We start from the raw sequence: 25,701 nt of genomic DNA, 5'->3' as shown, positions 1-25,701 counted from the left end.
TCTGTTATCAGACATTATCTATTAGAGGTGCGACGCTGATTAGTAACCGGAATATAGCATACTTGCCAACTCTCCCTGATTGTCGGGGAAACTCCCTGCAATAGTAATAATCTCCCTGTTTCCCTGAAGAGCCCAGTAATCTCCCTGATTGCACCTTACCCCTTTATGAAGCTGTTATTTATAAAAGAAAAACAAAAAAGATCTATACATTCAAATGTGATTATTAGTATAATTCCCCTGCATTGAGCAGAGCGCACGCTCTGAATGAGGGCCGGCCTCCATGAAAATGGAGCGTCCTTCTGGACGCTCGTATAGCTGTGGGTCACCACCCACAGGCTATACGAGTGTGCATTTTGATGGCCGCGATGGTCGAGACCATCGCGACCATCGAAATTGCGAGCCGGAGTGATTTTGGCTCTATCAGAGCCAAAATCACTCCCACTGACATCACTAGTGATGTCAGTGGGCCGGCTTCTGACGGGAGGCGTTCCCGTGGGAACGCCCCCGTCAGGTAGGCATGCCCCCGGCACGCCTACCAAAGGGGGCGTGCTGTCAATCAACATCGACAGCACGCCCCCTTTGATCAGACACAACGAGCGAAGGACTTTCCTTCGCTTGTCGCGTCTGGCGCATGCGCACGACGGAGCTCCCTCCGTCGTGCGCATGCTCAGTCCATAACATCGACCCACTTGCGAGCGGACAGCCGCTCGCGAGTGGGTCTGAATCAGGCCCAATGATCCCTATGGCTACATGCATTTTCTGAAAAGTATCAGTGTGTTTTCATCAACAAGTAGATCTTACTAACTGCTTTGGGGCTCATTTACATTTGGATTGAAATCAATGCTATGACACGCCCCTCAGATGTAGCAGTACACGCCCACTTTACTGAGCGTTCATAGGTGCTGCTTTCACAATCTCCCTGGAAAGGCACTCAAAAGGGACTTTAAAATAAAACTTATCTGGTGAAAAATACATTTTGGCCCAGGACATTACGTCATAGTTAATGAGAGGTTCAGGCCCCGAGTTCTTGCTGATAAATAGCACGGCCTAGCTCTATCTGAAATATCAGTCAGATACTAGAAGTTCCTATAGAAGGCTTTGTTAGTCCTGTAAGTGGAGGGCACCCTGCACTGAGAAGTAGACTTATGTTCATTACACTTCTGTAACTGTAGCTCTACGTCACAGTATATTATTTCATCATATTTAAAAAGGAATTATGTATAACATGTTAATGTATAAAATAACACTTTCCTATGCAGTTGGACAATGTTGGAAGTACTGCGTATACATCCCACTATACATCACAATGGTCATGGCACCGAGATGCAGAACAGATTTGGGCGTTCCTGAGAGGGGGTGGCTAGCCAGGCGCAGGTGTGTCCCTAACATCTTGCAGATGGGCGTCTCAGTAAGATCTGAATCGGCCGCAGCATTAGCATAAAGGCGGTGAGTGTCAAAACAGGCAGGTGTAACCGCGTCCGAACCAGAATTACCCCCACTATTCACATGGCATAGGCTAGCGGCACATAGGTGCTTTGTGCAGCTGTTTACTTTAATATAAGGAACTCAGTACTTCTACAATATAATTTCCTGCACGTAGAAGGCAGCCCAAATGGCAAGTTCCTGTATTGTACCAGTTATGGCAGTGATCAAACGTCTATAATAGGCCATTACCGTGTGTAAGTCAGGTGCTGATCTGCCTACCTGCATTCCTGTATTGTTTTTTCTATCATAGTGATATTACCTTTTTTCTTAAAAGAGGAGGAAAGATAGGACTCAGAATATAACAAATATACCCAAGCAACAAGCGAATATAACCAAGCAACAAGCATATATACCCAAGCAACAAGCGAATATACCCAAGCAACAAGCATATATACCCAAGCAACAAGCGAATATACCCAAGCAACAAGCATATATACCCAAGCAACAAACATATATACCCAAGCAACAAGCAAATATACCCAAGCAACAAGCAAATATACCCAAACAACAAGCAAATATACCCAAGCAACAAGCGAATATAACCAAGCAACAAGCATATATACCCAAGCAACAAGCGAATATACCCAAGCAACAAGCGAATATGCCCAAGCAACAAACATATATACCCAAGCAACAAGCAAATATACCCAAGCAACAAGCGAATAGACGCAAGCAACAAGCAAATAGACCCAAGTAACAAGCGAATATGCCCAAGTAACAAGCAAATATGCCCAAGTAACAAGCAAATATACCCAAGCAACAAGCGAATATACCCAAGCAACAAGCGAATATGCCCAAGTAACAAGCGAATATGCCCAAGTAACAAGCAAATATGCCCAAGCAACAAGCAAATATGCCGAAGTAACAAGCAAATATACCCAAACAACAAGCGAATATACCCAAGCAACAAGCGAATATACCCAAGCAACAAGCAAATATACCCAAGCAACAAACATATATACCCAAGCAACAAGCAAATATACCCAAGCAACAAGCAAATATACCCAAACAACAAGCAAATATACCCAAGCAACAAGCGAATATAACCAAGCAACAAGCATATATACCCAAGCAACAAGCGAATATACCCAAGCAACAAGCGAATATGCCCAAGCAACAAACATATATACCCAAGCAACAAGCATATATACCCAAGCAACAAGCGAATATACCCAAGTAACAAGCGAATATGCCCAAGTAACAAGCAAATATGCCCAAGTAACAAGCAAATATACCCAAGCAACAAGCGAATATACCCAAGCAACAAGCGAATATGCCCAAGTAACAAGCGAATATGCCCAAGTAACAAGCAAATATGCCCAAGCAACAAGCAAATATGCCGAAGTAACAAGCAAATATACCCAAACAACAAGCGAATATACCCAAGCAACAAGCGAATATACCCAAAGTAACAAGTCAATATACCCAAGCAACAAACATATATGCCCAAGTAACAAGCAAATATGCCCAAGCAACAAGCAAATATGCCGAAGTAACAAGCAAATATACCCAAACAACAAGCGAATATACCCAAGCAACAAGCGAATATGCCCAAGTAACAAGCGAATATGCCCAAGTAACAAGCAAATATGCCCAAGCAACAAGCAAATATGCCGAAGTAACAAGCAAATATACCCAAACAACAAGCGAATATACCCAAGCAACAAGCGAATATACCCAAAGTAACAAGTCAATATACCCAAGCAACAAACATATATGCCCAAGTAACAAGCAAATATGCCCAAGCAACAAGCAAATATGCCGAAGTAACAAGCAAATATACCCAAACAACAAGCGAATATACCCAAGCAACAAGCGAATATACCCAAAGTAACAAGTCAATATACCCAAGCAACAAACATATATGCCCAAGTAACAAGCAAATATGCCCAAGCAACAAGCAAATATGCCGAAGTAACAAGCAAATATACCCAAACAACAAGCGAATATACCCAAGCAACAAGCGAATATGCCCAAGTAACAAGCGAATATGCCCAAGTAACAAGCAAATATGCCCAAGCAACAAGCAAATATGCCGAAGTAACAAGCAAATATACCCAAACAACAAGCGAATATACCCAAGCAACAAGCGAATATACCCAAAGTAACAAGTCAATATACCCAAGCAACAAACATATATGCCCAAGTAACAAGCAAATATGCCCAAGCAACAAGCAAATATGCCGAAGTAACAAGCAAATATACCCAAACAACAAGCGAATATACCCAAGCAACAAGCGAATATACCCAAGCAACAAGCATATATACCCAAAGTAACAAGTCAATATACCCAAAGTAACAAGTCAATATACCCAAATTAAAAAGTGAATATACCCAAAGTAACAAGTCAATATACCCAAATTAAAAAGTGAATATACCCAAAGTAACAAGTCAATATACCCAAATTAAAAAGTGAATATACCCAAAGTAACAAGAAGCTGAACATTTTTTAGATTTAAAAACTGTTTTTGTGAACCATGAAGCACAGTTCTAATTAGCAATTGTTTTTATAAAAAAAAAAAGTTATACAATGTTAATAGAACAAGCTGCTGGTACGGGTGGGCAGTATACTGTATAAAGTGTCTGACTGGCAATCAGGACAGTGAACGCACCACAGAATGCCTTACCTGACCTTGTATAATCCTATAGAAGTGACCAGTGTGCTCAGAAAAAGTTGTCATTACATCTAATACATTCATTTTATTATATTTGTAGACAATTAGATCAGTCTAACGTCAGCCCCACATTTCTGGACTTTGCCCTGTGCCAACTTGCTGACAAATGGCGACAGATTGGACCAGATTTGAGATAACAAACAATTGTTCACTTTGAGCTCAAGGTGACTGTTACTGTATATATATAATTCCCTAGGGACCTACAGTAAGGTGTTACTGCGTATCAGTCCTTCCCTCCTTACATTTCTGTATAAGCAGAGCCGGCCCTGACCAGTTTGATGCCCTAGGCAAGATTTTGGATGGTGCCCCCTAGCACCGTCACTAGTTCCACCTCTGACCCAGCACCTCTCTCCCAGCACTGCACCCATCAACCAGCAGCACAGATCACAGCAGCAGCCAGCAACATCCGTCACCCCTCACCCATTGCGATCCTCATCCACAGAGCTGTAACTAGACATTTTGGTGCCCTGTGCCAGCAAGAGCATTGGCGCCCCCACCCCAGGCTTGCCTACCCTCCCTATTTGGCCGGGAGCCTCCCGATTTTCGGGTGCCGCTCCCGGCCCCCCGGAAAGGCAGGCAAGCCTCCCGGAAGTCTCACACCCTCCCCACCTCCCCCCTGAAAAAAACAGAAATCCCCGCAGCGGGGGGCCCGGTGACTCGATTCGCGCAGAATCGCGTCATCGTGGCACTGCCCCCTGCTTCACAATGCTGAAAATCACGGCATTGTGAAGAGGGTGTGGAGTCATGATGACGCGATCGTGCGGCTCCGCCCCAGTGTGACCCAAAACGGCCGCCCCGCCCCCGGCTCCGCCCCCAATGACCGGCCCCGCCCCCCGCTATTAGCCGCCAATCAGCTCCCTCCCGGAAGGCTGGAGCTGATTGTCGGCAAGTATGCCCCACCCCCATGTGTGTCTCCCTGCAGTGCAGACAGGCCCCGCCTGCTAGACCCTACAAAGGTCTATGGGAGGAGGAGCTGCTGCGGCTGGGCATGCCCAGCAGCCCTCCTCCAGCGGCCAATTTAGTTACTGCCCGCTGCCCCCACTGTCTCCCTGCTCCCGTTGCTGCCGGCTGTATGAGGTGCTGCCCGATCAGAGCTGAGCCAAGAGCTCTGATTGCGGTAGGACAGCAAGAGCAGAGGCGCCCTACGCCCGACCCAGTGCCGCCGTTGCCCACTGTCAAGCTGAGCTGGCCCTTGGCTTGGAATGAATGCCCCTAGGCATTTGCCTAGTTTTCCTATGCCTAGAGCCGGCTCTGTCTATAAGCACATATTTTGAAATCCCCACCCCCACAAGAGACAAAGTGGTCCAGCCCATGGGATGGCTTAATTTAGAGGGTGAAGCTCACAGAGGTCCTACAGAGCTGACTTTTGGGACAGTTTGTTATTGAACAACGCATTTCATAGCTTTTGGTATATAATACAATCAACATCATCAATTCATCGGCATCAACGCCATGTTCCATTCCATTGGACACATGGCGCCCCACCGGCATTGAACCCCATAGAGTTGCGCATTAAAACTTGCAATGTCGGATGCCCGGAAGCACATGGCATGGAACAGAGGCCACCTTCCACATCAACCCCCACCCCATGACTTTTATTGAATTTCATTATAATGCAAATACTCCTCTTCAAAAAATATGAACATATAAAGTATAAGGCACAAGAGCAGATAATAACCATTGCTTTTCAAACCCAGCGCATCCCCTGGAAATCAGGAACAGTCGGCCATTATGGACCGATGGAGAAAATAGATAGGACAACATTCTGAGGTTGAAACTTACAGGATGATGAGAGTGATGAGGAACAGGAAGAAATACAGGAACTGCCTCTTGCAGGTCATTCTCTTGGTCTGCTTCTGGTACATCTTCCCGCCGCAATTCCCGCAGCAGCGGCAGCACGCAAAGCAAAAGCCCACCAGGCACATGAAAATGATGAAGAGCACGCCGATGGCCAGAGCCACCAGATATCCCACTTCATAGATCAGCACCTAAATCAGAGAGGATTATAATTATGGTGTTATATTTATATGGCGACACAATCACTTTGTAGCGCTGTACATAGGCAATGGTACATGCAGCAAATTACATTAAACAAAATACCAAGTGGAAAAGTAAGCCATGTCACACACCCCTCTTTAAAACGGGTGGCTGCTGGATCCTTGGGTTGTGATCATATTCAAGAAAATCACAGAAAACAGTTGTGAGGAATTGTGGAAGAATTATTAGTAACAGATAAAGGTCAACATATTCCTTTTTTTTTCTCAAAAAGTCATCTCTTTGATTCCACAATCTGTAATTTATGGGCAATGTATATGAGAACCATAAAAGCGGTAAAAAAAGGACATATAGGGCCAAATGTAATAGGGTGAGAGTTTAGCAGTAACCTCTCACATTGGTCGAGTTGTATCTTTAAAATGGGAAAACATCTGGATGAGAGTTTAAATCGTGAGAGTTTTTTGAGTCTTAAAAATATGCGAGTTTCCATGTTCTCGGGCTCTATTACATTGGGCGAGTTTCCATGTTCTCAGGCTTTATTACATTGGGCGAGTTTCCATGTTCTCGGGCTCTATTACATTGGGCGAGTTTCCATGTTCTCGGGCTCTATTACATTGGGCGAGTTTCCATGTTCTCGGGCTCGATTACATTGGGCCAGTTTCCATGTTCTCGGGCTCTATTTCATTGACCGTTTCCATGTTCTCGGGCTCTATTACATTGGGCGAGTTTCCATGTTCTCGGGCTCTATTACATTGGGCGAGTTTCCATGTTCTCTGGTTCTATTACATTGGGCGAGTTTCCATGTTCTCGGGCTCTATTACATTGGGCGAGTTTCCATGTTCTCTGGTTCTATTACATTGGGCGAGTTTCCATGTTCTCGGGCTCTATTACATTGGGCGAGTTTCCATGTTCTCTGGTTCTATTACATTGGGCGAGTTTCCATGTTCTCGGGCTCTATTACATTGGGCGAGTTTCCATGTTCTCTGGTTCTATTACATTGGGCGAGTTTCCATGTTCTCGGGCTCTATTTCATTGACCGAGTTTCCATGTTCTCGGGCTCTATTACATAGGCGAGTTTCCATGTTCTCGGGCTCGATGACATTGGGCCAGTTTCCATGTTCTCGGGCTCTATTTCATTGACCGAGTTTCCATGTTCTCGGGCTCTATTACATTGGGCGAGTTTCCATGTTCTCGGGCTCTATTACATTGGGCGAGTTTCCATGTCTCGGGCTCTATTACATTGGGCGAGTTTCCATGTTCTCAGGCTCTATTACATTGGGCGAGTTTCCATGTTCTCTGGTTCTATTACATTGGGCGAGTTTCCATGTTCTTGGGCTCTATTACATTGGGCGAGTTTCCATGTTCTCGGGCTCTATTACATTGGGCGAGTTTCCATGTTCTTGGGCTCTATTACATTGGGCGAGTTTCCATGTTCTCTGGTTCTATTACATTGGGCAAGTTTCCATGTTCTTGGGCTCTATTACATTGGGCGAGTTTAAAAAGTGTGAGCAAACTCGCACGTTTTCTAAACTCTCGCCATATTACATTTGGCCCATAGTGTAATTATGTTTTTTAAAGGGGACTGTGCTCTCATGCAAACTCAAAACGTAAGTAAATAAAAAAAGATATGTAGATATTGTGTAAAAAGAAGATGAAAGCACTAAACTCCCCATCACCTGGGTGCCCTTTTCCTGACAGTACAGGGGAAGCCAACAATATAATACCTTGAAATAACGGCACTGAGACTTGCGTAAGGGGAAAGATCAGCTTTATTTATTTACATTGATTTAAATTTAAGCTAATAAACTACTTTAACTATAAATTGAACTAGCTAATAAGAGAAAAAAAAGAGACAAAGTATGGTGGCGCAGAAAGAACGGCCCCACAATGCAATATCACCAACTGCATACTCACACCACTCTTCCAAATGAAAGGTGATCTGCCAGCCCATTATCCTGCCTAAGGTATCCACCTCCCACCCAATAACACAACATGAGGCCCACCGAGTTTGGTGGTGCCACTGACCCCAGTAGGGTATAATCAGCCTAAGGGGTCTATTTACTAAGCAGTGTTAGGAGAAGTGAAGAGTGAAAAGTGATAAGGTACCAGTCAATCAGCTCCCAACTGTCATTTTTCAAACAGCCTGTGAGATGGCAGTTAGGAGCTGATTGGCTGGCACCTTATCACTTTCTTATCACTTTTCACTCTGTCTCCTAACACTGCTTAGTAAATAGACCCCTAAGTCATGTATTGAAAGGGAGAGCACCTCAAGCTGCAAAGGCAGATGGCGACTGCAACCGTTCTTTCCCGCCAACCGCGGACACCTCTTCAGGACCGCACCGCCACTGTACCCTAATCTAGCACCCGGAAAACCCCTCCGACTAATACTCAATAAACAAAAAACAACCCTCCTCATTCAAATGGACTCTGGGCCTGATTCTGAGCCGGACGCTCTTGAAGAGCGCTCGCTCTGAATCAGGGCGTTTTTTGTTTTCTTTTGTTGCGGTCTCCTGGCCGCTTGCTAAGCTGTGGGTGACCACCCACAGCTTTTGCGAGTGGCCAGCTGATGGTCGCGATGGTTGCGACCATCGGGACTTGCGACGAGACCCTTGTGGTAGGGTCTCGTCTGTTGCAAGCCCCAGAGAACTTCCTGCTCTAACAGCAGAAAGCTCTCCACTGACATCATGGGCCTGATTCAGACCCACTCGCGAGCGGCTGTCCGCTCGCAAGTGGGTCGATGGTGTGCACTGAGCATGCGCACGACAGAGGGAGCTCCGTCGTGCGCATGCGCCAGACGCGACGAGTGAAGGACTTTCCTTCGCTCGTTGTGTCTGATCAAAGGGGGCATGCTGTCGATGTTGATTGACAGCACGCCCCCTTTGGTGGGCGTGCCTCCCAGACGGGGGCGTTCCCAAGGGAACGCCTACCGTCAGAAGCCGGCCCACTGACATCACTAGTGATGTCAGTGGGAGTGATTTTGGCTCTGATAGAGCCAAAATCATTCCGGGCCTTGCGGTTGAGAAACTCAACCGCAGGCTCCAGCTCGCAGTGGCGATGGTCGCGATGGTCAAGACCATCGCGACCATCAACCTGCACGCTCGTATAGGCTGTGGGTGGTGACCCACAGCTATACGAGCGTCCAGGAGGACGCTCCATTTTTATGGCGGACGGCCCTCATTCAGACCCAGTGGGTCTGAACGAAAGATTACCTTTAAATGTATTTTTGTAAGATTCAGTCTGGAATACATAATGTAATATGATGCCTCATTTTGCTGTAGACATTAGCTATCTGTTGCCTCTGATCTCGTGATCTAGTACGTTAGCTTTTATATACATTATCATTATGCGCTAACATGTGCACAATTGTATTTGAAGTGTGGTTAGTATTCAATAGTATCCGTGATGCAGTCTTCACTTTATTATAAGCTGATTGCTTGTTTAACTGTAGTTCTCCCTCGTTGGCAGCTGGTTGTGGGCTGGGGAGACGCTTCTCCGGAAGGTGTGCACCTGTTGCCTAGCAGCCGGTGGGCTCGGGAGTGACGTCATCGGATGGGGACTCTGGCGCCGCGTGCGTGGACGCACGGGATTCCCCGTCTGTCCTGGCCTGCTCCAGCATCAAGGAAGGATGCTATTTAAGGTAAGAGACTATTCATGTCTGTTTCATTGTGTGAATTGATTTATCTGTTGTGCCAGCCTTGAGAAAAGGGTCCTGTGCGATCCTGAAACGTTGGCGTCATTGGGCACACAATAAAGATTTGGATTGGAAATATTATAAGTCCTGGAGTGCCGCTGTTCTTCTGCTAGTCCTATATATATATATATATATATATATATATTATCAGTCAACAATCTGGGCATGCTCTCCCAGTGCAGCCTTTGGACCCTCCATGTCCTGGCACCCTGATACTAACTGCCACCCCCAACGAGCATCAGGTGTGTGAGAGTTTTAAACCCCTCCTGTGCTCCAGTGATAATTCCAGCTGGGTCTGTTTAATTGTGAAAACCTGGAATTCCACACCTTCCCTGCTAATGCAGAATGCACAGGTTTCACTCCAGCTTCCCTTGGAGGAAGCTGATTCCACCGGAGTGTGTACATACATATATAATATTATATATATATATATATATATATATATATATATATATATATATTGCAGATTGCATTCTTACTTAACTACACAGAGGGAGAGAGGGCCCTGCTGGCAAGAGCTTGAATTCTGGCGTTCTATAGTTCAAAAGAGAGCATTAGACCTATTGCTAGAGTTAATTTCTCTGTATAGTCAACATGGATTGGATATAGGCCTCATTAACGAAGGAAACAAATAATTTCAATTGTATTGAAATTCTATCACCACCACGCCATAAGGAACAGATCTGATTTACACCAATGTGAGCTGGGAAACATATTTCCTTCTGTACCCAGGGTGTCTCCCTGATTCTGCATTATCTAGGAACACAAGAGCACATTGTATTTTCAGTGGTGGAGTTCCTCCATCTTTTACTGTTTACACTTTCAGCTGTTCCTGCCAGGACATTGCTGACTAGGTTTTACTACTCACTATCTACATTCTGGTCACTTAACTGAACTCAAATAAGGTTTGCATGTTGTCAACATACAGAGTGATGTTACATTCTGTTATACATGTTTTGAAATAAGTTTGTGTGTACCCGTCCAATATACACAGTGCAGGCAGAAAGTTTATGGACTGAAACAATATTCATTAGAATACAGCCTATCCATTCTCTAGGAGCCAGTGACATCACTGGGAATGCAGCCTATCCATTCTCTAGGAGCCAGTGACATCACTGGGAATGCAGCCTATCCATTCTCTAGGAACCAGTGACATCACTGAGAATGCAGCCTATCCAGTCACTAGGAATCAGTGACATCAAAGAAAATGCAGCCTATCCATTCTCTAGGAACCAGTGACATCACTGAGAATACAGCCTATCCATTCTCTAGGAACCAGCGACATCACTGAGAATGCAGCCTATCCATTCTCTAGGAACCAGCGACATCACTGAGAATGCCTCCTATTCAGTCACTAGGAGCCAGTGACATCACTGAGAATGCAGCCTATTCAGTCACTAGGAACCAGTGACATCACTGAGAATGCAGCCTATCCATTCTCTAGTAACCAGTGATATCACTGAGAATGCAGCCTATACATTCTCTAGGAACCAGTGACATCACTGAGAATGCAGCCTATACATTCTCTAGGAACCAGTGACATCACTGAGAATGCAGCCTATACATTCTCTAGGAACTAGTGACATCACTGAGAATGCAGCCTATACATTCTCTAGGAACCAGTGACATCACTGAGAATGCAGCCTATCCATCACTAGGAACCAGTGACATCACAGAGAATGCAGCCAATCCAGTCACTAGGAACCAGTGACATCACTGAGAATGCAGCCTATACATTCTCTAGGAACCAGTGACATCACTGAGAATGCAGCCTATCCAGTCACTAGGGGCCAGTGACATCACTGAGAATGCAGCCTATACATTCTCTAGGAACCAGTGACATCACTGAGAATGCAGCCTATCCAGTCACTAGGAACCAGTGACATCACAGAGAATGCAGCCTATCCAGTCACTAGGAACCAGTGACATCACTGAGAATGCAGCCTATCCAGTCACTAGGAACCAGTGACATCACTGAGAATGCAGCCTATACATTCTCTAGGAACCAGTGACATCACTGAGAATGCAGCCTATCCATCACTAGGAACCAGTGACATCACAGAGAATGCAGCCTATCCAGTCACTAGGAACCAGTGACATCACTGAGAATGCAGCCTATACATTCTCTAGGAACCAGTGACATCACTGAGAATGCGGTCTATCCAGTCACTAGGGGCCAGTGACATCACTGAGAATGCAACCTATACATTCTCTAGGAACCAGTGACATCACTGAGAATGCAGCCTATCCAGTCACTAGGAACCAGTGACATCACAGAGAATGCAGCCTATCCAGTCACTAGGAACCAGTGACATCACTGAGAATGCAGCCTATACATTCTCTAGGAACCAGTGACATCACTGAGAATGCAGCCTATCCATCACTAGGAACCAGTGACATCACAGAGAATGCAGCCAATCCAGTCACTAGGAACCAGTGACATCACTGAGAATGCAGCCTATACATTCTCTAGGAACCAGTGACATCACTGAGAATGCAGCCTATCCAGTCACTAGGGGCCAGTGACATCACTGAGAATGCAGCCTATACATTCTCTAGGAACCAGTGACATCACTGAGAATGCAGCCTATCCAGTCACTAGGGGCCAGTGACATCACAGAGAATGCAGCCTATCCAGTCACTAGGAACCAGTGACATCACTGAGAATGCAACCTATCCATTCTCTAGGAACCAGTGATTTCACTGAGAATGCAGCCTATCCATCACTAGGAACTAGTGACATCACAGAGAATGCAGCCTATCCAGTCACTAGGAACCAGTGACATCACAGAGAATGCAGCCTATCCAGTCACTAGGAGCCTCCTTGTGACGAAATGCCACGAATCGCGGACATTTGAATAGGGGGGAAGCCAAGTGACGCTATTATTATAAAATTGCATCATTAAGCCCCGCCCCCTCCCGATAGACTGCGGATTCATGGTAAGATTCTCCCCATTCTGCTCACTTCACTAGGAAGTGGGCGGGATGCGGGAGAAGTGCCTGAGTCAGGCCCCGTGTTCCAAATTCCGGGTCAGAAAGGGGTAATTGCAAGAATGAGTTAACCTTACTGCATGTATTGTGTATACACAAAGAAGAAATACAGGTGCACAACTCCATTTTCTTTGCATGTATTGTGTGTCAGAATATGACCTGGGGTTATATTTTGGCTAAATGTGATGGTCAGGGATTTTCCAAATTACTACAATAAGAGCAATTAGATTTATAGCTGTGGGCAGGCACCTTCTAGTTGGCAAGGCTCCTACGATCTGTCTTCTTGCCAGCATACCTCTTTACGCCATCTACGCCTCACATTATTTCCGCCTATTTAGTGTATCCAGTTGTCCCTCTGATTTACATTAACCAGCATTGTTTGCTTTCTCAGCTTTCCACATCCGCCCATAATCCCTTTAACCCTTGCAGACTTGCCATAGTAAATTGTACACAAATACAATATATTATTAAGGGCTCCATTTACTAACCAGTTTTTAAGAAGTGGTAATTAAGGTTTGCACTCGCCGTGCTGTTTGCTTTTTCCTCCCTTGTACTTAACATGTTAAAAATGATCAGCGAGCGGTAGCGGTATTTGTCCTGTCGGTGCTGCTTTTAACACTGAAGCGGCGCTGGCGAGCAATGGCAAGCCCCGTGTGTTTCTGTAGCTCTGAACCCGCACATGTGCTGTTGAGACTTCTGGACGCCGCGGACAATTTAAGGTTGCATTCCTGTTCGTGATGTTTCCATAGAAACCCGGTAGCCGCGAGGCATGCTGGACTTACTTCCTGGTGCCGGGGGGAGAGCTCTTGCCAGACACCGCTGGGCCGCTGCTTATCGAAGGGCACTGGCTGTCGTATTGAAATAAGGTAAAAGAGCGCTATTTTATAAATAGCGCTTGTTGCTAAATGCAGACACCAGCCATCTGCCATGAGGGGGCAAAGCACTGATAACGCTGCTTAAAAACGACGCTTTCAGCAATAATAAATACAGACAGCAGTTAATTATCACTGAAAACGAGTTTTAAAGAACAAAACGAGTTTGTAAATGGGGGCCTAAATCTCTAGGTCACCCAGCTGTAACTCTGCCCCCCACCCCACACATTACCCCCTTTTCCTCCCATTCATATCGCACTCCCCTCCTGCAGGACACCCCGTTACACTGAGCATTTATTGGTTTAACCCACGAGCTGAATTTCTATAGTCCATTTTTCCTTAGATACTAATAGCAGGAAAGGAAAAAAAAAAACAGTTTTGTTGCCAATAGGTCGTTTCACCATCTGATAAATCTGAATATTAGTTCATTGTGCGTTCGCCTATTCTTCATCACAGTCACGGGCGTCGGAATGGCTGGGGAAAGGGGGCGGCTCTGAAACCCCCCCCCCCAAAAAAAAACATTTAAAAGGAGCAGAGGCCGCGGACTGTCGGGGGCTGTGCTTTATAGTAATAGGCTGCACGGCCACTGCAAGGCATGGAGGAGGGGGTGTAATGTCCCGTGTTCGAGTTAAAACACTGCACATTACACCTCCTCCTCCATGTGGTGCAGGAGCGACCACTGCGTAGGTAAGCAGGAGAAGGGGTGGGGCGCAGGGGCAGTGTCAGAACGATTTTATGTTGCCTCCCCCAACATAAAATCATTCCGACGCCCCTGATTACAATGCAACTAAACTTTCCAATAACTTAAACTAAATTCCCAATTCTGTTTTTTTCATCCCTTTCTGAGCTGCCTCCACCAATCAACACTGCTCATTGCAATCCCAAATGCTTGGTTTACTTTAATCACATCACATTCCATACTTGGCAACAGGGTTCCGTACAAAAGGTAGACAATGATTTGGTCGACATGAAAGAACGTCGGCATGACAAAAGGTCAGCAGGTTCGAAAGGTCACCATGGAAATGGTCATCACAGAAATGGTTGACATATTTTTTTATATTACTTTGGGTTAGGTTTAGGGATAGGCACTTACCGGAGGGTTAGGGTTAGGCTGCGGAAGGGACGGTTAGGTTTAGGCAAAAAACATGTGTCAACCATTACTGTGTCGACCATTTCCATGTTGACCTTTTTGTACCCGTCGACCTTCTGTTCTGTACCTTTTTCCATGTCGACCATATTATTGTCAACATTTTTATTGCCGACCTTTTGTATCACACCCCTGGCAACAGAATAATTCAGGATTTTCCCTTTAAAAACCTATGTGGGAACCAAATTCTCCCCTTGTGTAAAATCCAACCAGGGCCAAATTAAGGGGGGGTGGCAACATGGCGGTCTCCCTTGGAACCCCGTTCGGGGATGGTTAGGACTAGACTATACAGGGCTGATGGCCCTGTGACGTCACACCCACGTGACTTGGCCTGAAAGGGGGAGGGGCGGGGATGGTAACGGGGGACCAAAAGTGTCCCCTCGCGGGCTCGCTCCGCTCGCCACGCTTCGGGCACGGTGGCTCGCTGCACTCACCACAGATATTTATTCCCCCTCTATACCCTAGTGGATGGTAACGCAGGAGCGGTCCAGCCTCCTGCAGCGGTCACGTGGTGTCTACGTCACAGAGGTCCTTAAACCTTCTATCGGATGAGGTGTTGTCATGTGTGCAAACCACTTATCATACTAACATAAAATAAAGACACTGAGACGTGGATTTGGTAGATAACTTGATGGCGATTTATTGGAGCAATAATAATTATTATTTATTTAAGGATGTATGGTGGCAAAGAAAGGACGGCCAGAAATCAGCCAGATCTGCTATGCCCACACACAAACAACAAAAGGCATAGCAGGCGTAGATCGCCCAGAGTGCATACACATAACCATGTAACTCATATCATCAACAAAAGGTAACGCTCACCCCCATCTTGACTTCCCACCCGTTTAGGTGGTGATACTGCCCCCCATTAGGTTGGTACAGCCAACTACCAGTCAACGAAGGGAGCGCCCTTAAATCATAATTGCACCCGGACTGGCGACCTGCCGTTCTTTCCCGCCACCCAAAACCAAACCCACAACATACCAAAATTTATAGGGGAGGGAGGGTGGGGAATCTGGAACAAAGAGGCTTTGGCCCACACTTTTATCCCACTATATAATGTTCCTGTTACAAACCCGCCCCTGCTTGCCATAGGCTAACTCCCACAAGTAATTTGCATACATGCCTGCCCCCATCCTAGAGGTTTAAAACACCTCTTTTCTTATGCAATCTTTCGGTTTCTCTAAACCTTCTATCGGATGAGGTGTTGTCATGTGTGCAAACCACTTATCATACTAACATAAAATAAAGACACTGAGACGTGGATTTGGCAGATAACTTGATGGCGATTTATTGGAGCAATAATAATTATTATTTATTTAAGGATGTATGGTGGCAAAGAAAGGACGGCCAGAAATCAGCCAGATCTGCTATGCCCACACACAAACAACAAAAGGCATAGCAGGCGTAGATCGCCCAGAGTGCATACACATAACCATGTAACTCATATCATCAACAAAAGGTAACGCTCACCCCCATCTTGACTTCCCACCCGTTTAGGTGGTGATACTGCCCCCCGTTAGGTTGGTACAGCCAACTACCAGTCAACGAAGGGAGCGCCCTTAAATCATAATTGCACCCGGACTGGCGACCTGCCGTTCTTTCCCGCCACAGCAAGGTTCTGCTTATAGAACCGCTGCACCGCCACCATACCAAGTACTACCCCAATAACGCCAACTCCTCAAAAAGATCCCCAATAAACAATGACCAACCCTCCTCTGTTAAATGAACTCCATCAGGTCTATACATATAACTAAATCGAAATTGAATGTTCTTATGGTAAATGAAACGGCCATAATTGGCCATCACAAATTTGGCAACTGCGAAATTAAGTTTCTTCCTAGCTTCGTCATTAGCAGGAAAACTCCTAACCCCACGCCAGACCTGTCGAGGTACAATGCAAGACCAAATTAATTTACACAAGGGCCAGGCCGATAGCACCCTCGCCAAATCGTTGACAATATCAACTCGTAATTCTACAGTGGACCTCTGCCCTAAGTCGTTGCCTCCTAAATAAGCCACCAAAATACGTGGCCTACCAAAAAGCCTTGCATACTCTAACAGTTTAGGACAAAAGGAATGCCATCTCATACCTCTGGAACCTATGCAACGGACCCTAGCTTAATATTCAAAAATTGGAGCTTGATCTGAACTCAAACCTAGCAGCCCAGAAAATATATGAGTGGCCTATAACCCAAATTTCCTGCGTGTCAAAGAGCAATCCTAAAGGTGGAGGAAAGCAGTAAATAAAAAATTAGTAATTGTCATAAAACAATAAAATTTTATGGTGTATTAGTGGGATCTGATAGAACATAAGTGAGTATCTGCCAAAAAGAAAAATTTTCTATTGGTCGCCGACTTTACTATTTGAAGTGGCTGAGACAAACAGAAGACACAAAGGGGAAGAATGGGTGGGGGGGAATTGGGAAAAAACAGGTGAACTCGGCAAGAGGTAAAATAAAAACCTGCTGAGGGATGGACTATGGCCTAATTAAATGATTGAGAATAGCCGAATTGAATCCGTCAGTTCAGGTAAAAATTGTAAAATCCCTCAAGACTCCCATTGCCAGCAATGGCGAGTAGCTATCCCGAGTAGGACGGACAGGGGTAACAGACAAGACAGGACAGTACATGAGACAAGACAAAAACCAGGCAAGCATAAAATATAAACGTAACCGGAACAGACTGTGAAATGACTTTAAAACAAAGGGCCTTCACGCCTAGGTCGAATGTAACCTTTATAACTATCCGATTTCCAACGTCCTAGGGCCTTAATTTCTGATGCCGAGAAACCCGCAGCTGCCGCCGAAGTTGCGGCTCCGATCAGAAACGAGTGTGTACCAAAATCTTGAGGCGGGAGGCCTAAAACTGATACACACCTCTTCAAAAACCAACCAAACTGGTATATGGTAAGCGGAGTCCTGTCCATATGCATGAGTCATGAACCAGGAACATCCGGCCGCAATAACTCATACCGCATAGCTAGTGCCACGGGGCAGATCTGTTCGTACCTAGATGGACCCAACGAGATCCACCCACCCCTACCAGTCTGGTCGGTCTTTGACCGCCGAATCCTACAGAGAACAGACCTCTCACTGACCAGGATATCCGAGAGGAGCATGGCGGCATCAACCCATTTGGATGATGCCACCAGCTCCGATACCCTCAAGGTGCCGTGAAAAGCCTCTGAAAACACCACTTGAATCAGGACCGCCTCATACGCAGTAAGAGCCACTCCGAGAACCGCCCCTAATACTGCCGGAAGCAGATGAGCGTCCACAGGTCTCCTAAGGTCAGCTACTGGCCGGGAGACCCGTGCCCAACCCTTTAAAGCCTTCACAATCAGAAAACTTTTAGTAAAGTCAGGTTGGCCCTTCAATTTACAATAAAATGCAATGCCCCCCAAAGAGCGCGCAACAGAAGCCCTGGATCTGCCAGCCAAATGGAGACTCCAAATAAAAGAAAGCATCGAACGATGCTGACTCTTACCTGCCTGTTTGCTGCTACGGGAATAATCTTCCCATTCATTCCATGCCTGCCGATATGCTCGCAACGTGGAGGGGGCTAAAGACTGTTCTGCTAAGCCCTCCATGCCGGCTCGATCACCTGCCAAACATAAGAGGGGCAAAGCACAACGTCAGCACCAGGGGCCACAGATCGGGACCTAGCCCACTGGAAACGTGATAACGCATCGTCTATCTCATTCTCCACCCCAGGAACGTGTCTTGCCTTAAACATGATGTTACAGCGCAAACATGTGAGCACAGCTGCGCTAGCAAGCGCAAAACCAGCAGGGAAGCCGCATGTTGCTGATTGTATCGCATGGACCACGCCCAGGTTGTCACACCTGATAATGATGCTGCGATTGCGTAACCATTCCCCCCAGATTTCCAAGGAAACCATTATGGGAAAGAGTTTGAGAAGGAGTAAGTCCTTAGTCAAACCCTTTCCCACCCATTCTTCCAGCCAACAGCCAACGCACCAGGAGCCATCAAGGTAACATCCGAACCCTGTGGTGCCTGCTGCGTCGGTGAACAGCTGCAGCTGCAAATTGTCAGCGGCTGGAGACATCCACAACCGAACGCCATTAAAATCCCGAAGAAACGAGACCCAGACAGAGAGGTCCTGCTTAATCTCTGAGGATAAACGTAGCAAATGTCTCGGTTAGTGACACCAGCCGTGGCCCTTTCCAATTTACGTGAAAAAGCTCTGCCCATTGGAATTACTTTACAGGCCCAGGAGGGATTGCGCCTGCCGCAGGGTAATTCTACTGGAAGCCGTGCATTCCGCTATGGCATTACGCAACTTGACAGGCTTATCGAGAGGAATGCGACAAGAACCCGCTGAGGTACAGATCTCGATACCCAGGAATGACAAGGGGAAGGGCCCTCCGTTTTGTCCGCAGCAACGGTAACTCCAAATGAAAAAACAGCGCTCGTAAAGAAAACAAAAGATAACTGCATCTGCCTGAACCGGAAGGGCCGACACACAGAAAGTCATCGAGATAGTGGGCTATTCCATGACTACCGCAAAAATTAAATAAATAAATTCCGCGCACCAGTGTAGGAAGGTGCTAAAATGCTCGAAAAACGCACAGGACACAGAACACCCCATAGGCAAGCATTTGTCTATGCAATATCCGTTGTCCAAGCTAAAAACCCATAAACTGGAATGACTCTGGGTGGAAAGGAAGTAGACGAAAAGCTGACTCAACATCTATCTTAGCCATCAGTGCGCCCGGACCATAACACCTAATGACATCCAAAGCATCGTCAAAAGACTGGTACACCACCGAGGAAACCTCAACTGGTATGGCAAAATTTACTGACGAGCCTGGCGGATAAGACAGATGTTGCATGAGCCTGTATTTTCCTGGAATTTTCTTGGGAACCACTCCCACCGGGGAATTCACAAGATCCCTAATGGGGGTTCTGCAAAAGGCCCTGCAATGCGCCTGACGCTAACCTCGCCAGCCACTTTTTCCCTAAGAATGTGAGGCAATTCAAAGGCAGACTTCAAATTTCTAGGCGAATATGTGTCGACATCCCTGCAAATAGGTAAACGAAAACCAAAACTGAAGCCTTTTAACGAAAATTCTGCGTCCTGCAGAACCGGGTACCAACTCAACCATTTTGCTATCGCTGTGACACGGACAGGGGATGGAACTTTACTTAGCACTTGTGCCTTTTGCTGGCTGTGCAGGCTGCTGCTGGGCACCCCCCTTGAAACACTTGGCAACTGGGTGATTGCCACCACATCGCAAGCAGAGGTGACGAAAATGACATTTTCGTCCCTGCGTACAGGTGGAATTATTAAAGGCGAAGCATTTTCCCCAGACGCCTGCTGTTAGCCCTGACGAACTGAACTAGCTGCTTTGCTCGCGTTGTACCCCTCATAGGCAGGACGCGAAGGCTGCGTGACCTCCAGCAATGTATATTTGTCGAAGTAGGAGCATAGCTGAGAAAGGAGCTTCCCGGTGATAGCTGCTTGGGGCAGTGATTGCAATAATAAGCTGTGCACCCTGTAGAAATTCACTGTAGCACATGTATTCTGTCTATTTTGTAAGTTAAATGCTCAGAATACAGTATATAATACAATCTCCTCTATTGACTGATAATATGATTCAAAGGAGATAAAAGCTAGATCTAAGGTGCCATACATAAATAAAGCAGTGTCAAAGCCATTACCCCTTACTGTCAGATAACGCATCACTAAAGCATTCTATTCCCCCAATGATACCTCAATGCCCAGCATAATACTGACACTGTTTGCTGCAACTGTTTTCTACCATTAAGAGGGCATAATCAGCACAGACCAGCTATAAAATACATCATACGAATGTACTGAATGATATAATTCTGGCATATACAGGACCAGCAAACACAGTAAGTAATTATATGTAGAAGTAGGGCCATCCTGTCTGAGCTGAATCTTATTATTTCATGTGCAGGCTCCTTTACAGATCATATGAGCAAGTTGGGGAATCTGGGAGAGGGCAGAAAAAGAAACCATGCACTGTCCTGGACATAGATGCACAGATTGGTCCCCTTATGTACTGGATGGTGTATTATCCAGTATTAATAATTGATCCAATAGGTGATCCATATCAGTGCACCCCGTACAGTGCATGTTTTCCAGATCTAGTTGGTGCACAACAATATTCATTACTGGCTTTTAACTTTTTCTACTGGCTGACACATTTAAAAGATCAACAGGGACTGTAGTGCTAGTTATTTCATTTGTGACACTGAGGGGATCCTAAAAAACATGCAACTTTAGTATTATATGCTATTTCTATTGTAGTCATCATGGTGTGTGCTGAGGGGGGGTTCAGGCAAGGCACTCATAAACCCCTCCTGCATTTGCCTATGGTGCTGGCCACTGCAGCCACAAAGATGATATTGACCAGGGGCATTAAGGACTGAAGGGAAGCACCCCTCCCCCGCACTGGCACATCTTCCACAAAGCTGCTGCAGCAGCCTGAGGGGGGATAGAACTATCAATAGGGGAACCACACCTGCAGTTCCTAATAACATGGGGGCACTGTGGAGCCAGGGACCAGGGTCTGGGGAGGCTCATTACTAGGCAGGACATAGCTACACCCACCCCCAGCAGAACAAGAAATCAGAAAAGACAGTGATTGAGGACAGAAAGGAAAAGTAAAAGCAATGATATGAAGTAAATGAAAAGAATGACTAAATACAATAAGGAAAAGGAGGAGAGAAGAAGGAGAAGCACTAAGAGTTTTATTAAGGAAAATGACAACTGACAAAATGCACTTCCCTGTCCTGGAGGAATCTGGAACAAAGAGGCTTTGGCCCACACTTTTATCCCACTATATAATGTTCCTGTTACAAACCCGCCCCTGCTTGCCATAGGCTAACTCCCACAAGTAATTTGCATACATGCCTGCCCCCATCCTAGAGGTTTAAAACACCTCTTTTCTTATGCAATCTTTCGGTTTCTCTTCTCCAACTTGGAAATAGCAGCAACCGTTCGGGGATGGGTTGGTGTGACCCTGCAATTGCCGAGAACAGGCACCTGTTCCCGGACGAGTTGCCGAGGCTCTGTGTTGTGCATGTACTGCACAGTCAGTGCTGCTGCATACAGTGCATAGCGGCTCCAGAGTCCCCTCATCAGCGTCATGTAACACATTTTGCCCGGGGACTCGGGTGCCGCTCTGCGCTGTGTGCACCATGCATGCAAAACACAGAGCGGTCACCGCTGGACAGGTGAGTAATCAGGGGAACTGGGGGAGGGCCACCACCGCCACAAGCCTTAATCTGGCCCTCGTCCCAACCAGTAATCACTGCATGTAGTCCATTCATTCCAGCTTCTCCTCCAGTCTTCGCTCCATAAGGGGAATGCACTGCCGCGATTATTAACCTTGTTAATAATGAATTCATTATTATTCCTTGTCGCGCCAGCCTTTAACAGGTTTAACAAAAAAAATCCCCTTCTATCTACCGTTCTCCATGCGAGTTACATCCCCGACATATTGGAGAAGACTGCTCCGAGGAACCTGACACTGAGCATGTGCAGAGTGTCAAATTCAGGAGGCTTCAGAGAGGGACTGTAAGATCCCTCTCCTGCGACAATGCCTCCATAGGCATAAAGCGGTTTACACCATCTGAGGATGGCATTAACCAACATGGCCAAACTTGATACATAGTCCCCATTGGTAGTAATGGGGACTGTCATACCTCACAACCGTCCCAATATCAGGAGGACAGTCCAGCTTTTCGGAGACTGCCCTGCTTTCCCCTCCTCGGGCCGCAGTATCCCACTATTGGGGGCAGAATTGGGGGAGCATTTGCACACTGAATAGATAGCTGCACCTAAACCGTGCAGGGAGGAAAAATCCTGAGGACAGCTCAGCCGCTCGGGGAGAGTAACGAAAACGGGGGACGTCCAGTGATGCCACACACCCTTTTCGAGAGGTGCATGGACTTTATTTAGGATGTCCAATTGTTGGGAGGTATGGGAGATGGCTATTAGTACAATTCATAATGTGGTACATAAACTGCGGTTTCTACATACATAGGGGCCTATTCATCAACACTAAAATAACGTTTTTAAGGACATTTTCCTTAAATAACGTTATTTTGGTATTCATGTAGCCACTTAGCACAGGAGATATCACAGATATCTCCTTGCTAAGTTCCCCTGCGTTAATTTCCACACTCCCCATACATTAGTATGGGGATGTGGAAATTGTGGTATTCATCAAATTCCGAAAATTATCAAATTTCGGAATTTGATGCAGTTACTATTCGCCACTGTGAGGTGGCGAATAGCAGGTGAAACTTACCTGTATCCGCGCGTGCAGGTCCCCCGACGAGTCCCTCCGGCGCTCTGCTCGTCCTCAGGCTCCGGAGGCTGGTCGGACATGTGTGCTCCCCAGCAGAGCACAAGAAAGTTTAGACAAAAAAAAAAAAAGTTTTTTTTTTTTTCTAATCTGTCATGTGGTCTGCTGGGAAACCACATGACAGACCAGCAGGACGGAGCCGGAGGCTGCTGCGCGGACAGGTAAGTCGGGGGGGGAGGTGAGCAGAGGGGGGTGGGGGGAGATCGGGGGGGTACGAAACTTAACGCATCTGTAGGCAGTGCTGCGCATGCGCTGGTTTTACAGATGTAACAGCGCATGCGCAGCACTGTTTCCAGATGCGATAAGGTAGTGTAGGCAGGGAAAAGTATCTATTTCCCGAAAAGCTGTCATCGCAAAAATGACAGCTTTTCGGAATAGATACTTATGGAGAGGTGGAATGATGAATTCCACCTATAATTAGCTAGAACTCCATGAGAGTTCTAAAGCTAATTATCTCCAGGGAAGTTTTACGTTTAATGAATAGGCCCCCTAAATCTCAATTTCCCAACTCTGCCTCTCCAATCTGCACTTTTGCTACTAAATCCATCTACAGGTGACTCTGTCCTATAGATCTCCATATATTCACAGCATACACCACACTACCACTCCCTGCTATACCTCCTGCTCCCCAGTGCACTGTAGGTTTATTATCACCTACTACCCATCAATCATCAAACGTCATGTCAGTTATGTATGTTCCTTCCTGTAACCATTTCACACGACTTCCTCATAGTTCCAACAGTTGTTAGAAACCAATGAGGGTTGCGGCTGCTTTGGAAATGGAAATAATGGAAATATCTGCTGTGATCCCTCCATAATACATCTGGGGGATGCTAAATACTTGTGGATATCCCCTGAGAACGTGTGTTTTCAGGGAATAAGCTGCAAATATTTAATGATAAATGGGCACCTGTGAGTTTTTACTGATACAAAATAGATTATTTTCCTTTTATTGCTACATCTACGAATAACATCAGAGTCTGATACTCATTAGATGAAATACCAGTGGTCGGGATGCCTGTTGTCAAAATGCCCCCCTTCTCCCCCTAATCCTAACCCTCCCTTCTTGCACCCTAACCCTCCCCAACCCACACCTTAACCCTCCCCATTAGTGCCTAAACCTAACCCTCCCCCCTTGGTGCCTAAACATAACCGTTCCCCCTCTGTGCCTAACCCTAACCCCCTCCCAGTGGTGCCTAACCTTAACCCCCCCCTCAGTGGTACCTAAGCCTAACCCCCCCCCCACAAAGCCTAACCCTAACCAAATACCCCCCCTCCATGGTGCCTAAAACTACTGAATATTTAATTGCATATTTATAACTGATCAGCATCAGAATGATTAATGAATTGAGCACCAAACATACATTGGCTATATAGCTGAATACAACTTTAAGCGCTGGGTGAATCGATCTATAGAAACTACATCAAGATTCACCCTCCTGTCAATCAAAATTAGCTGTTGGGTTGACAGACCTAGGGACTGATGTAATAGGGTGCGATCTGCAGCCGCTGTAGGAACTCCTGCAAGTCTCTCCGTATTTTTAAAGCGGAAATCATTTTAAAGGCAAAACCAAGCTAGTTGTACCTTTAAAATTAGTGCCGCTTTAAAAATACGGGATGACTCGCAGGCGTTCCTACAGCGGCTGCAGATCGCACCCTATTACATAAGCCCCCAAATTTATTTTTTTGTGGAACGTCACCCTGCAGCCAGAATTACTGTGGCCGTGCTAATGTCATGCGCAAAGTGGCCAGGATGCTCAGAGCCTATGTTTGTCTACTCTCCCAGAACCTGCGGGAGGCTCCTGATTTTTCGGGTAGCCACCACAACCCTGGGAGAGTAGGCACTTCTCCCGCATCCCACCAAATTTCTAGTGAAGTAGGCAGAATGGGGAGAATCTTACCGGTCTGTGAGGAGGGGGCAGGGCCAGATGACATAGAATCGCATAATCTGGCACCATCCTCTTTTCAAATATGCGCAATTTGTACCATTTTGTTGCAAGGGGTGGGGCCTAATGGCCCAAACACTCTGGCCCCTCCCCCATCACCGCACACCTGCATCTGCTCACTGAGTTTCTGCCAGAGAGGTAACTACAAAAATAAGTATGAGATTGGATCACCATCATGTGCTTTATTATATTTATATGGAATTATAAATAAAGAGGCTCAGACCATGCACTGTAGTAGCTTTGATGCCTGCAGGATATGTGCTCTCTAATAGTTGGCCACACGCCGTGTGGTGACTGGCCACACCCCCTGTGGTGACTGGCCACACCCCCTGTGGTGGCTGGCCACACTCCTTAAGCTTGGGCCACTTAAGCGGCCCATACACAGTGTGATAAATCAGCCGATCTGACGGATTGGTATGATTTGGCTGCTATATCACACCTTGTATTTGGCATGATATCGGATAGAGGGGGCACCCATGGGGTCGTACATCGCACCCCCAGATCTTACTGCTGGTTCGGTCGATCAGGAGA

General features: G+C 46.2%; 1 protein-coding gene across 1 annotated transcript in view; it reads right to left on the bottom strand.

Moving 5' to 3' along the window:
- Window positions 1-25,701, bottom strand: part of LOC148501798 (prominin-1-A-like) — a 158,826-nt gene that overhangs the window by 62,807 nt on the left and 70,318 nt on the right. The window contains exon 4 of the mRNA XM_088449980.1: window positions 5,943-6,148. Within this exon, the coding sequence (XP_088306106.1) occupies window positions 5,943-6,148 (206 nt within the window). The remainder of the gene's footprint in view (window positions 1-5,942; window positions 6,149-25,701) is intronic.

The sequence above is a fragment of the Taudactylus pleione genome, unplaced genomic scaffold (assembly GCF_031769625.1).
Source record: "Taudactylus pleione unplaced genomic scaffold, aTauple2 ptg000502l, whole genome shotgun sequence".
NCBI lineage: Eukaryota > Metazoa > Chordata > Amphibia > Anura > Myobatrachidae > Taudactylus > Taudactylus pleione.
Note: the sequence above shows the minus strand (reverse complement) of the source record. Positions and strands in the feature narration are given on the sequence as shown.